This window comes from Canis lupus, chromosome 11 (genome assembly GCF_011100685.1).
Source record: "Canis lupus familiaris isolate Mischka breed German Shepherd chromosome 11, alternate assembly UU_Cfam_GSD_1.0, whole genome shotgun sequence".
In the NCBI taxonomy this organism is placed as follows: Eukaryota; Metazoa; Chordata; class Mammalia; order Carnivora; family Canidae; genus Canis; species Canis lupus.
The window spans coordinates 65541794-65555869 of record NC_049232.1 but is presented as its reverse complement, the minus strand read 5'-3'; the positions used below and the strand labels follow the sequence as shown (position 1 = coordinate 65555869).

The 14076-nt window shown below is 55.2% G+C and overlaps 1 protein-coding gene across 3 annotated transcripts; it reads left to right on the top strand.

The window, feature by feature from the left end:
• Positions 1–1215: 1215 nt before the first annotated feature.
• C11H9orf152 (chromosome 11 C9orf152 homolog) lies at positions 1216–12818 on the top strand. 3 transcript variants are annotated; one of them, XR_005367146.1, is made up of 3 exons: positions 1216–1439; positions 4109–5071; positions 12670–12818. XR_005367146.1 is itself a non-coding variant. In XM_038553079.1 (2 exons), the coding sequence occupies exons 1-2, from the start codon at positions 1253–1255 to the stop codon at positions 4633–4635; spliced, it is 714 nt and encodes a 237-aa protein (XP_038409007.1). In that variant the 5' UTR covers positions 1216–1252; the 3' UTR covers positions 4636–6058. The 3 variants fall into 3 exon arrangements, 1 of the variants encoding a protein (XP_038409007.1); XR_005367145.1 differs by lacking the exon at positions 12670–12818 and adding an exon at positions 6164–7365; XM_038553079.1 differs by lacking the exon at positions 12670–12818 and having other exon boundaries at positions 4109–6058.
• Positions 12819–14076: the final 1258 nt, after the last annotated feature.

Here is a 14076-nt window from a genome sequence, read left to right as displayed (position 1 = left end):
GGCGCCAGCTCTGAGCCTGCAGAGGCTGCTCCTTCGCCAACCGCAGACCGAACCGACAGGTTTGGGGCTGAGAGTCCAGGTCCAGCCCGCGACAGGTGAGACAGGTGAGCGAGCAGCACCTGGCTTCGCGCGGGCTCGGCTCCGCCAGGAAGGCCCAGGCGCCGCGGGAGGGACGCTGGGATCCAGCAGCGCGGACCCCGGGCTCCCGGGACCCCCTGAAGGGCGGGGCGGGGCGGGGCGCGGCCGGCGGGCCTACCCCCCCCCCCCCCCCCCCCGGCCCTCGGCCCCCGGCCCTCGGCCCCTCGCTGGTCACCCCCTGCCCCGGCCTCCGCCTGCTCGTCTCCTCCCCGCCTGGGGACCCCTTGGGGCCCCCACGCCGTCTTCCCCCCCCCACTCTTCCTCCTGTCCCGTCCCCTGTCCTGCCTTCCCCGCCCACTCCGGACCCCCACCCGGTGCTCCCCCACCTCTTCCGCCCCTTGCCCTAGCTTCCCGCCCTCGTTTCCCTTACCTCTCCCGTCTCGCCCCCCCTTTACTGCCCCCCGCCCCCTTACTTCCCCCCGCCCCCCCGCTCTCCCTCCCCCTCGCTCCCCCTCCTCGCTCCCCATCCTCCTCGCTCCCCCTTCCCTGCCCCCCCTCGCTCCCCCTCCCCGCCGTCCTCGCTCTCCCCTCCCTGCCCCTCCTCGCTCCCCACCCCCCTCCTTGCTCCCCCTCCTCGCTCCCCCTCCCCGTCCTCCTCGCTCCCCCTTCCTCGCTACCCCCTCGCTCCCCCTCCTCCTCGCTTCCCACCCCCCTCCCTTCTTGCTCCCCCCTCCTCGCTCCCCATCGCCCCCCCTCCTCCCTCCCCCCTTCCCGCCTTCCTTGCTTCCCCGCCCTCCTCGCTCCCCCTCCCCCTCCTCGCTCCCCCCCTCCTCCTCGCTCCCCCTCCTCACTGCCCCCTCCTCGCTCCCCCATCGCTCCCCCCTCCTCGCTCCCCCCTCCTCGCTCCCCACTCCCCCTTCTTGCTCCCCCCTCCTCGCTCCCCCCTCCTCACTGCCCCCTCCTCGCTCCCCACTCCCCCTTCTTGCTCCCCCCTCCTCGCTCCCCCCTCCTCCTCGCTCCCCCTCCTCACTCCCCCTCCTCTCTCCCCCATCGCTCCCCCCTCCTCGCTCCCCGCTCCCCGCCCTCCTCGCTCCCCACCCCCTCCTCGCTCCCCCCTCCCCCTGGCTCCCCCCTCGCGCCCCGCCCATCCCTGTTTGCTCTGCTCCCGGATCCCATGCAGGGGCTGCCCTGCCTCTGCCCGGCCCTGCCGCACTGCTGGCAGCGGGGGCCCTGCTCCATGGCCGAGGGCTCGGGCACGCAGGCCCCGGGGAGAGAGCCCCCGCTCGGCGTCCAGGGCCTGCGAGCCCAGTACTTGCGGAGGCAGCAGAGGGCCCAGGCCCAGCTGGTGGTGCTCCCGAAAGGTAGGAAGGTAGGGCGTAGGGCCGGGCAGGTGCTGGGGGCAGGAGTGGGGGGCGGGGGAGCTGCAGCCGGGGAGGCCTTTGAGGGGGGTCAGAGCCGGAGCAAGGAGGCCTGCGTCCGGGCAGCTCCTGCCAACCTGGCCAGCTGCCGGCTGCACCTGACCGCTGCTCCCCCGTTCTCACCTGGCTGGCCTGTTCTTCCTGGTGCATGGTGCCTTGGGCCCGTGCTGGGCAGGTGGAGCCATGGGAGCTCTTCCTGGTTGGGTCTCACCTCCTGCAAAGCTGGAGAAACGGACCTCTGGAGAGAGCCGACGTGGCGTTCCCGAGACCCTGGGCAAGGGCCTCGGGAGCCCGGGGCTCAGGGACTCAGGAGGCACCTTGGCTCAGGGCGTGCTGGTCACAGTCTCAGACAACTTCCCAGGAGGCTTGAGCCGCAGAAGCCTCGGAGGGAGGAGGCCTCTTCCCTCTGGGAACTCCGGCTTCATTCCTGGAGGAAGGTAGCGCTTCGGTTCCCGTTCTGTCCCAGCCCTTCCCTCTACCGGAGGAATGAATGGGTCAAGGGAGGGGGGAAGGCCAAGGCTGGGCCCGAGGGTCTCTGTGGCTCTTCTACACTTCAGGACTCATTGGGTGGCCTGCCCTGCACTAGGCCAGCTGGGATGGGATGAGGGGCCAGAGGGACATCCATCCGGGACAGGAAATGTGTGGCCTTTTGAGACAAAAGTGGCACCACCCGGCTGAAGGTGCCCGGCTCCCGTCACATGTGCTGCTGCCAACCAGGGGGCTCTGTATGAACTGAACCGGCACCGCCCGGTGGCCCCCATCTCTGCAGGGGGTACACTGAAATGTTCTTGAAGCCCTGGTTCATCCTCAGAGGTGTTTAGTCATTCCATCACTCAGCACACACTTATTAAACCACTACCAAATGGAAGTACCAGGCTTGCCAGACCCAGCGTTGGGACTCACAAACCCACGTAATGTGCACATCCCAAAGACAGTCAGGCTTGACATGTCCCACAGAATTCCTTCCCCCCCCCCCCCCCCGCCCATCCCTCCCCTCTGGCCCCTTCTCCCACCCACTGGGCGCCCTCCTCCCCTCACTAGCGTCCTGGGAGCAGCGAGGGCAGGTTAGTGCCAGAGGGCTGGTCAGGCACTGCTTTGGTCAGGGAAGACTTGGGGCCCCCAGGCCAGGTCGGCCACTCAGCAGGATCTGTGTTGGGGGCAGGGTCTGAGTGTGCCTCCCACTTAGTCTTTCCCCTCGTCCTCTGTGGACCCCAGGCTGGGAATGACAGCTAGGGAGGCTCCTCTCTGCATCCAAGGCCTGCTTGTCCCCCTTGGCATAGTGGAGAAGATACTAGTTCCTAGATTGTCCCGTCACATCCCCTCCTCCTCTGTTCTCAAACGGACACAGAACGTTTTGGCTCCTTGTAAAGGTTTCCACGTTTGCCATGCTGAGAACCGTGGGGCAGTCCTACAGCGGGAACAAATTTCCAGTCGTTCCCCTCTTTGCAGAGACATGGCTGCACCTGCCCCCACTCCCTTAGCCTCCCAGACCTGGTGATCAGGGGGGTTCCCTCTACCTGGACCTCTCCACCCCTGCCTGCACTTTGTCCTGTCCAGGGCCTCCTGCAGTGACAAGTGCCTTGTGCAGTGACAAATGGCCGGGATGCTCAAGAGCACTCCACTGACAAGTCCGAGGCAACTCCAGGCTGGTCACAGACCTTCTCTCTTTGGAACACCTTTGGGTCATTCCCACAACCCTCTCTGCCACCAGGGGTTGACAATAAAGTGTCAGGTGCCACGAGGTGGTAAAAATAGATCCTTGAGAAAGAAGACAGGCATCACCTCACCTCTGCAGCCAGTTCAGAGAAGCAGGAGGTGATGCGTGTTCCCAGAACAGTGTCCGTGGGATGGGAGGAGCCCCCAGCCCTCCAAGGAGCTGCTTCCAAATACAGCTCCTCCCTCCTCCACCTTGGGTAGTAAACCCATTCTTGGAATCCCAGAACGCAAAACCCCATAAGTTAAGAGTAATCTTTTCCACTGGCGAGCGCGTGTGCATCTGCACCATTGTCTCAGCCTGAACGCTCGTTCCCTGGCTCTACCTTGGGTTCACTCCTTCACTGCAGTGGAGACCCGGAGTCTGCTATTAAACTCTGTTCTGCTTGGGTTTTTCTTTATTTTTTTTGGGGGGGGGGAGCTTCTTTATAGCATTGGTTACCACCTGCTATTTTATTATGATATATTCGCTTGCTTACTGTGGTTCCTGCCCGCTAGAGCATATCCACGAGGATGTGGCTGTTGCCTCAATGTTTACTGCCATTTCCCCCGAACCTAGAATAAATAATGCCTGGCACATAATAAATGCTCAATAAATACCTGTTGAATGAATGAATAATTGTGCGTGAGTCTGTGTGTGGGTGTGTGTATGTTAGAGAGAGAGATTGTATGGATGTGAATGTGTGGGCAAGGGAGGGGGTATACACGTGTGAGCACGCAAGTGGGATCATGTGTGACCCACGTACGTGTACACACACATGCAATGTGATGGTACCAGGCTTCCTTGACGTTTTGGGATAGCATTCCTTCAGCTCAAAAGCTCTGAGACACCCCCCCGCCCAATGAGAGGTGCCCACGTCCGTTCCAGTGGTGACCCTGCTTGTGACTTGCTTTGTCAGGAGGGTACACGCCCGCTCCTGCTGAGTCCATGGTCAGTCCTGTTTGGATTAACAAGGAGAGAAGACGTTCACTGTCCCTGGAGGAGATGGATCCTGAGGCAGAGGGGATGCGGGAGGAGGCTGACAGAGGCTGTCTTCAGGCTCTCGAGTCTCCGTGGAACACGCACCTAGAGATGTACCGCTGGGTACAGACCTTCCACCAGGAAACCGGCCTTCAGGTAAAACACAAGGCCAAGCTCATGGGGTCTGAGCAAAGGCTCCCTCAGGACGGAGACCCAGGCTTGTTTGAAGACAATCAGATGACTCAGCAAGGGACCGCCATCCCCCGAACAGCCCGGCGAGAATGTCAGGTGGGCCGTGCCCAAACAAAGGCAGTGGGATCTGGCCTAAATGTAGGCATTCAGTGCCCTCCTTCCCTAAAGAACCCAGGCAGGTCTGGAAAAGCAGCTCACTATCCATTTCCCCAGAGGAAAACTCCTAGGATCTCTCAAACTGCCAGGAAGCTGGGCTTGTACGGCCCAGCCTGAAGCTCTCTGCTCAGCCAATGTCTCAGCGTTGAAAGCACCGGTGGCCTCATCAAAGAACCGGGAGACGGAGCCACAACTCGGACCTCTAGCTATGAGCCAAGACTGGACTAAGTTGCAGGGATTTTGAACTTCATGGTGGACATAGGGTCTCGCCCTTTAAAAAAGAAGAGCCTGCCTAGGCCAGATGGCCCATGGTCCAGGATGAAAGAGCGCCGTGTGATCAATGTGGCCTTATTCTGCTTGTCTACGAAGACATCGCTACGGAGCCCTAGATGCCCACTCCTTGGGAAGGCCCAGTAGGACATCTTCTCCATCCCTAGAAATGGAAACTTTGAAACATGACACAGGCACCCTAGCCAATGGAATGCCTTAGCAGGGCCCCGGAATCAATGAGTGTTGGGCATTCTTGTTGCCAGTATCTTCTGATGATCTGGAGGTGAGCTCTGAGAATTGCCTTTTTCTGGTTACTGGGCCTGGAGGCCAGCTCACTGAGAAGGCGCTACATTCATTGGTAGTGACCATATTATTTCAGCTGAGCCTCCCAAACTGTGGTCACTCAGGGTTTAAAAAAAACACCCTACTATTTTGTGTGTTTAAGGGCGTTCGGGAAGGGTGGCCATCTCTTCCCTCTCACCGAGACTGCACGTTCCAATGTCACCACAGGTGTATTTCCTTCTCTCTTTCCCTCTGTTCCTCCCTCCCTCCCTTGCTTCCTTCCATCCATCCCATTTGTCTCTTTTCTTACTCTCCCTGCCTTTCTCTCTCCTACTTGCTCTCTTCTAATTAAGTTCTTATAAACACTGCTGATCATTGAAGATAAATAGTAAGAGGAGCCTAAGTAGGAAACCAAAAAAAGAAAAAAGAAAAAAGAAAGAAAGAAAAGAAAAAGAAAAAGAAAAAGCTTGGAAAATATGTCTTCCCCACAAACGCTTTCCTTTTCAGCCAAATTTGAAGCACCCAGATCTTTCCCTGGGGTATTTTAAACTTAGGACAAAGTGAAGCAGGTGTTACTTGGATAATGGGAAGAAAGCAGGGCTTTCCTGGTTAATGTGTGACTTTATTAACAATATTTAAACACACCGAAGGTGCCTTTCCCTCACCTCAGATAATATCTCTGTAAAGTTTCACTTGTGTTTCCCTCTTTTTCCCCAGTGGTGATCCAGTCTTGCCCATCTACACCCAGGGTTGTTAACGAGGTGTGTCGTTACCTGGCAAAAATACGAATGTGCCTGCTTCTTGGATCACCCAGAAACTCACTCCAATTTGGGGATTTGTTGCAATTCCTTTTGCAAAAAATAAGAGCCACTGGGGGGAAAAAATACACAAGAGCACAAGAGCCACTGTTAATTTTTTTCTAGTCTAATGAAAAAGGACATTTTCTGAAAAGCCCTTGTCCTTTGCTCCGTTTTAAAGAGGATCGCCATACGTAACCCCTTTTTCTACAACGTATCAATCGGGACAGACTATGTTTTGCTGCAGAAACAAACCCTCAGATCTCACAACAGGTGCTTTTCTTCACTCCTGAAAGGTCCATGTGCATTTGGGCAAACTTCCCAAGACAGCTCTCCTGCAAGCGCTGCCAGCAGTTCGGCCTCATGCCACCTGGAAGACCAATGCTGGTTTCCCTAAACGCTGTAGCAGGAGAAGAAAGTGCACTACTAGTCCTGGACTGGCTTTCAAACCTCTTGTACTTACGTTTCATTGCCCCAAGGAAGTTCTGTGGTCCTCTCTTCCCATCAAGGGTATGCAATCATCCCATGTGCCTGGAAGGAGAGCAGGAATAGGAAAGCCCAGGTGAGCAGCACTAAGGCTAGCACGGGTGGATAGGGGCCAGGTTAGAGGACAGTAGGAGATTCCATCCTGAATACAATAAACAGCCAGTAAGAGATCGACATGTGAGACTAAAATTATTTAATTTGCCTTTTAACCAGATTACTCTGGTTGTTCTATGGAGAAAGGGTTGAGGGTCACAGTAAGAGGCAACACCAGGGAGAAAATGGCCAAGTACAGTGGGAAAGATGCTGTTAGTTCAAGCTAGAGGAGGAGCCGCAGAGATGGGGGCGGGTGGGGGGGAGTGGATACACCGGATACGAATTTTGGAGCTAGAGTCATTAGGATTTAAGGAAGGAAGATTCAGTTTGAGGGATCCTGAGTTTGAGACGTTCGTGAGATACGCAAAGGAAGATACCAAATGGGCCGGTGGATGAATGGGACCAAAGTTCTGGGCTGGACACGAATTTAAGTGGCGCGAGTGTGCAGAGGTACTGGAAAGGACGAGGCAAGGCGAGCTCACCCGTGCAGGGTGTGGAGAGAGGACGGGGTCTGGAATGAGTCCTGAAAATGCAGTTTACTTAGTTGAAAGAACTCTAAGGATCTTTCCAATCCTTCTTGAGGAGAAGCAGGAAAGGAGGAGGAGGGACGGTGAAGGACCCTGACCGGGGAGTAAAGGAGAGCCAGGGCGGTGGGGTGTCACAGACTTTAAGAGGCAAGACATGGGACAGGTCACTTCCCTGACCGCACCCCTCGCACTCATCCCTTTTCTAGATCCATATTCCACAATCTGAAGTTGTTTTTTCTTGAGCATGGGTTTACAAGGCCAGAGCCCTGGGCCACCTGGGTGGCTCAGCAGTTGAGCCTCTGCCTTCGGCTCAAGGCATGACCCCGGGTCTGGGGATCGAGCCCCCACACTGGGCTCACAGCGAGGAGCCTGCTTCTCCCTCTGCCTGTGTCTCTGCCTCTCTCTCTCTCTCTCTCTCTCTGTGTCTCTCATGAATAAATAAATAAAGTCTAAAAACAAAATACTCTTGATTTCAGCTCAGGTCATGACCGCAGGGTTGTGAGATCGAGTCCTGCATCTGGCTTCATGCTCTGTAGGGAGTCTGCTTAAGACTCTCCCTCTCCCTCTCCCACTGCCCCTCTCCTCTCTAAAAACTAAATACATAAAGATAAGTAAATAAAAAGCCAGAGTCCAAGAGGCTATGCCCGAGGAGGAAAACATTTTAGCCAAGAACAGGCCAGGTCAGTGTCGTCAAGTTCAGGTCAGAGCCAACCGCCTGCCATCAAGGCCGACCGGACAGGGTGGCGTCTGTGCCCCAGAGGCCTGGCCTTCCCTGGGACTGAGCTGCTCTCATGCTGAGGGTGGGGCTGAGGATCAGGTGTTCCTACCAAAGCCTGAAGGGACACAGGGCACGGGCAGGGCTGGTTTGGAATCTTCCCTCTTCCCACCAGGGTGCTCCTGCCAAGAGCATTAGGCCAGCACCCTCCCCTCCGCCTCCCAATCACACTCACACTTCCATCAAGCCCTAGGCTGGCGCACCCTCGGGCGCAGCTTAGTGTGGGACCCCCTGCACCTCTGATCCTCTCTCTCCCGTGCTGGGCAGGACTAGGGCTACCCTCTTCTCGAGCGCTCTCCACTGTGCTAGCAGAGGAAGAAGCTTCTGGAAACCAGAGACCAGCCAGCTCACGTCATCGTGAGTCCCACAGCAGGTCTCCCAGCCTTCCGACCACAGCGAGGACCCCCCACCCCACCCCGACGTGGCTGCTGGTATGGGCGTCAGTCCTCTCAGCACTGCCACTGGGAGACGTGACCTTGGCTGAGTGGCTGAGCTCTCTGAGCCACACGCGTCCTAGTTGGAACAGGAGGGGTCAGCAGCCCCCTAGGTCTTCATGGCAATTCCACCACATGCCCGCCAGGGGGCAGTCACTTCAAGCTGGTTCCCTAACTTCATCCCAGGTCTTACCTCACACTCCAGTTAGACCCACCGACCTCCCTCCCTGCCCCAGCAGGCCTGGCAGCAAACACTTTTAAGACCAGGGTTGGTTGGGGTGGGGGTGGGGGGACATGGTGTCCTTGTTCACACAACCCTCTCTCGTTCCATGGGTACAGTCTTTTGGCATCAGGGTGGAAGGCACAGAGTGAGCACAGATGGCTCCTTATGGGATTGGCTGTGGTGCCTTTTGGGGCTCTCTTCCCTTGGCTGTCTACAGTGGCCCGGCTCAAGGTCTGTGGGCTTGGGTGGACGGCTGGTGGCCCCACAGGCTCCTGCAGGTGAGGGGACTCCCTCCCACCCCCTATGCATCAGGTCCACCTCGCTTTCCCGGGTGGCCGGGTCTTGTCTACTCTCTGCTGGTGCACCTGGGGCCTGTGCCATTCCCGCACCCGTGTCCCACCACCACCTCTGCAACAGGAGGTGGCCTGTTTAAGCAAACCAAATCCAAGCCTGGAGTGCCTCTAGGTCACAAAATTGCAACCTAAGGACAACCGGTCACACATAACCAACTAGGCCTTGGGCTGTAGCCAATCAATAGCTTCCTCACTTCGCTTCCCTGTCTGCCGTATCAAAGTCTCTCCCTGAGCTCTTGATGGGGTTCCCCTAATCACTTGTAGTTTGGGGCTAACTGGATGTCAATAGATTTTTGCTCAAATAAACTCTTTCAGTGTTTGCTGTGCCTCAGTTTATCTCTTAACACTACTGTGTTGCATTACTTCCTTCTAATTCCTTCCCTCAATTTATTCTGTATCATCATAGCTGGGGAATCCTCTTGAAATATTTTTGACTTAAAAAAAAAAAAAAAGAGGGGGAAGCCTGGGTGGCTCAGCGGTTGAGCACTTGCCTTTGGTCCAGGGTGTGATCCTGGAGTACCAGGATCAAGTCCCACGTCAGGCTCCTTGCATGGAGCCTGCTTCTCCTTCTGCCTGTGTCTCTGCCTCTCTCTCTCTCTCTCTCTCTGTGTGTGTGTTTCTCATAAATAAATAAAAATCTTTAAAAAAATAAAAATATTTTTTTTAAAAAAAGAAATATTTTTGACTTGATAACTGTCAGTGGGGAAATTGGTGCTTCTCCTGGGAGTCCAGAGAGAACCCTGTGTCTTTTTCTAAATACTGCTTCTTAAAACTTAACCCTGCCCCAGCCTTTGAGACATTGGTTACCACACTTTGCTCGAACATTCCTTCAGATCTCTTCCTTATTATTTAGGAAGACCCAACTGACCCACCATCAACATTTTCCATCTGCACATCAGTTCCTGAAGTGTTCTTTTTTATTTTTTATTGCTGTGATTACGTTTCCCCCACAGCTAATGAACAAATATGCTTCCTGGAAACAGTGTTCAAGGGACTGAATCTCTCATTTTATTTCTTGGCTCTGGGTTTGTGGCAGTTACGTTAGGATTTCCCCTTCACTTCTGTCCAGAAAGACAATCCATGCACTATGTATTATTAAGCCTTTTATCTCCCTTTGTCTGTTCATTGATAATTGACCACCTGGCTGTTTTAATCCACCCCCTGAATTCCCCAAATCCGGGATCATAACCAAGGCTGGGCAGCGTGCCAACCCCCCAGCCTTGGCCAAGAAATGGAAGAAGGAAGGGGAAAGGTGCTGGTGGCAAACAGTGCATCGTCTGCCAACCCAAACTCCAAGTGCTTTTTAAGCCTGAGCTAGCCCCTAGGATCAACAGGAGATCTAGGTCAGCAAATATTGTCCCAGGGTAAGAGCTGCCCCCCTTCACAGGAAGCGCAGTGCTCTCTTGGTTGGAGGGTCCTGAGACAGCCCGTCCCCGCTCCTGCACTAGCCGTGGATTCCTGCTCCTGCCCATCCTTCCACTTGCCAGATTCTCCCCACAAACCAGACCCTTGCTCACTCTTTTTAAGGTTCTGCCCACAGCACACAGGTGGCCACCCTCACAACCTGAGGACTAGGAGAGGTTGTCCCCCAAATCCCAAGCTCCTCTCTGCTGAGCTCTACCACATGCTGGCAAGATCCACGGGAAGACCCCGGACCAGCCAAGGACCATCACCAGTCCCCAAAGGGTGTGTGTGCAAAGGAGACTCCATACAAGTGCTCACGGTGGCAAACCCTGGTGAGCTGGCCCATGAGTGAGCCGTGGGTCCCCTTCGGACCCTCCAGCATTAGGTGCTCACCTGGACTGGCTCAGTTCTCGGAGACCGTGCTTCCCAACCCTGACTGCACAAGAGAATCAAGAGGGGACTTGGAGAATATCCAACTAAATTACAGTCTCTGGACTAGGGCCAGAGCATTGATATTCCATATTTTTCTTTTTAACGAAGGCATAAAACATGTATAATGTGGGAAGGGCACTAATCTCCAGTGTGTCTTAAAGACATACATATTTATACATATAAATATATACTTATTTTCACATAGAGATACACACACACACACACACACACACACGCACCATAGATCAAGATAAACATTTCCAGCATTCTGGAAAGTTCCCTTCAGCCTCTTTCCAGTAACCAACCATATTTTCCCATGGTCCTTTTTCCATTTTTGGCCTTTGGTGGCATTTGCTTTAATTTTTCTTTGTTAAATCCTCACCTCCTCTCTTTTTTTTTTTTTTTTAACAGATGATTGTCTAGACCAGCTGGTTTTGAGCAGGGGCACTTTTTGAAAGCTCCCCCTGATGATTCTAATATGTGGTCAGCAGTCAGACCCACTACCTTAGGACCCCATGGATTGCAAACCAGAGGCTCAAAGTTACTCAAGAGACAGAGGCTTCTCTGTGGGGCCAAGCACAGCACTTGTAAGAATCTTCATGTGCCTTCTCCTTTGGGTCCCACACTTCTTCTACTTGACTTCCTAAGGACAGGGAGCAGGGATGGGGGGCTGTTCTATTGCCCATGCCTATTGTATCAAGCCAGCTTTGTGCGTGGGAAGATCCTAACCCTACATCTGGGGCTCTCTAAAAAAGAAAGTTGACCAGAAGGATCATTGATCCTCCTACAAATATGCAGGCCCAACTGTATTCTGTTCTAGGGTAGAGTTATATGGGGAGAGAACACTATGGACTTCCTCTAGGGCCCACCCGGGTGTCCCTTCCATATATGAAACCAGAAACCTATTGGTCACTTCTTGCTACAGGGTTTTATAATTTCAGGATTCTTCTTGACATGAACTAGAAGCCATACACAGACAAGGATCAACTCAGCGATTATACTTAGAACACTTCTGGGCAAAGTTCTGGAACAGTTTGGGCAAAAAGCTCCCCAGAACACCCTCTGTGGTATCTCTCCAGGGAAGAGGAGTGTGGGCAAAGAGTTAATTTCAGAGTGTTGTTAGGACACTTAAAAAAACTTCAGAGTGATTAACTTTGGAGCGATCGGGGGCACCAGTGGTAGTGGTACCCCAGCCGATCACCTAGCTCCATGGTCTGCAGGCCAGCAGCATTAGCTTCACTGGGCACGTCAGAAATGAGGATAATCTGGCCCCACCCAGACCCACTGACCCAGAAACTCTGGGGATGAGGCCCAACAGTGTGTCTTAGCAGGTCCTCCAGGTGATTGCGGTGGAGTCTCATGGGTCACGATACAGGCTGTCCCCTGCCTTCATGTGTGATTGGTACACGGGTGTCGCATTTGCTAGGTTTCCTCCTACAGCTCTCTTTCAGCACAAAAAGACCCCTTCAGTGACCCAACCCCTTGCACAGAGACACCGGAGACTTGCGTACTGGCTCTGGAGGGGACAGGGAAGAAAAATCACCCCTCAGGCCCCATAGGAAGGCAACAGAGCCTCTTCCCCCCCTAAATGGTCAAAGCCCTACAGTTCCCCCCAAACCAGATACATGTCGTAAACCCAATTACCACGACTATGTGCTGCTACTGGGACAACTCTCCCCCCACCCAAACAACTCATGACCCCGTGGTTAAAGAACATCACCCATCTGTAGGGCCTAGAGACCCTGCAGAAGGCCCTATTCGGCCGCCGGCCCCGGAGGGAGACGCAGGTAGCATGACTTAGGGACGGCCGAGCACCGGCAGCTGGCTTTCATGGTGAGTGACTATCCTAGTGGCTCCCTCGTCCAGGCTGACCCTTGTCGTGAGGCCCCATGAAGCCTGCCAACCCTGCCTCCATGGTACGTGGGATCTGTGGGATGTGGGCGTTCGAGGGGCATCTCTGGCACGAGGAGGCAAACGTGATCTTTTGTGTTAAAAGACAAGGGAGATCCCGACTAGTCCAGAGGGCTTCCTGGTTCTACATTCTTCTCATCTGTCCTTGTCTCTTCCTCCTACAGGTTGTGCTGTTGTAAGTCCAGAAAAGGGGGACGTCCGGGTGGCTCAGAGGTTGAGCCTCTGCCTTCGGCCCAGGGCGTGACCCCGGGGTCCTGGGATCGAGTCCTGCAGGGAGCCTGCTTCCCCCTCTGCCTGTGTCTCTGCCTCTCTCTCTATCTCATGAATAAATAAATAAAAATCTTTTTTTCAAAAAAGAAAAGTCCAGAAAAGGATAAACTAGATGTGGACTATGTACTGAGAGAGGATATGCAGCCCTAACCACATTTGCAACGGCCTGTTCCTTCAGGCTGCATGTGGGTTTTCCCTTGCCAGCTTCTGGGATGGCAGCAGAAGTTCTAGCAATAGTTTCCTGATCTCTAGAAGCCAGTCGACTGTCTGTCTTGATGCAGGCAAGCCCCAGCCACCGAGGACAGTGCGACACCCCTAAGCTTTCAGTAAAGGCCTTTACTGCGTTTTACCTCTTCCTAAAGCCGGACGGTCCCCTGACAACAGGTCCTGGGGGCGGTGGGGGAACAGGATGAAGAAGACGCCAACGTAACTAAATCTTCCCTCGGACCTTGAATAGCTCCCCTCGGACTGTGACATGAGAGACAAGTCACCCCTCTTCTTTCAGACCCTGAATTAATTACTGGGTCTCTTTGTTGCCAGCCTAGCTTTACCCCACCCCGTGCAGAAGCAGACACCTAGAATCGCAGTGATCCTGTAAAATGTGCGTGTGCACGTGAACAGTAGGGGCCGAGGAAAACCTGCCCCGGCCTAGAAGCTGCAGAGAAGCTGCAGAGAAGCTGGAGAAGCTGCAGAGAAGCTGGAGAAGCTCTGCGGCCCAGCAGAACAGTTGGCACGACTCGATATAGGCCCTTGTGACGAGTCAGAGGGCAGGCCGCATGCCTGGCTAGAAAAACCCAGAATTTTAGCACATGTTGGCTCTTAGTGACAGTGGTGGCCTCCAGCAGCCAGCCAGGGCCGCACCCATGGCCCCACCTTGGTGGACGCACCCAGCTTCCTGCTGGCGCTGGCCTGTGCTGCGGGCAGGCTCTGTGTCTGCGGGAAAGCCGGGCTGGGCCTGCACCAGGCCGGGAGGTGCACCTGCTGAGGCATCTGGGGGACGCCAGGGGACGTGGGGCAGGTGGGAGCCCAGGCCTGGCCGCCCGGGTCCGGATCCTCCTTGCACCCCCCGGCCCCCCGCCCCCCCCACCCCCCCCCCGCTCACGTCACCTGCACCAGGTCATTCAAACTCCCGGAGTGGGTTTCCTCCTTTGTAGGTCGGAGAGGATGCAGGCCCCTCGGAGAGGATGCAGGCCCCTCGGAGAGGATGCAGGCCCCTCGGGAAGCAACGCAGGGAAAGGGCCGCGCCCCCGCACGCAGGTGCCTGCTGCCATCTGGTGGCACAGGTCAGTTTTGCACCGAAA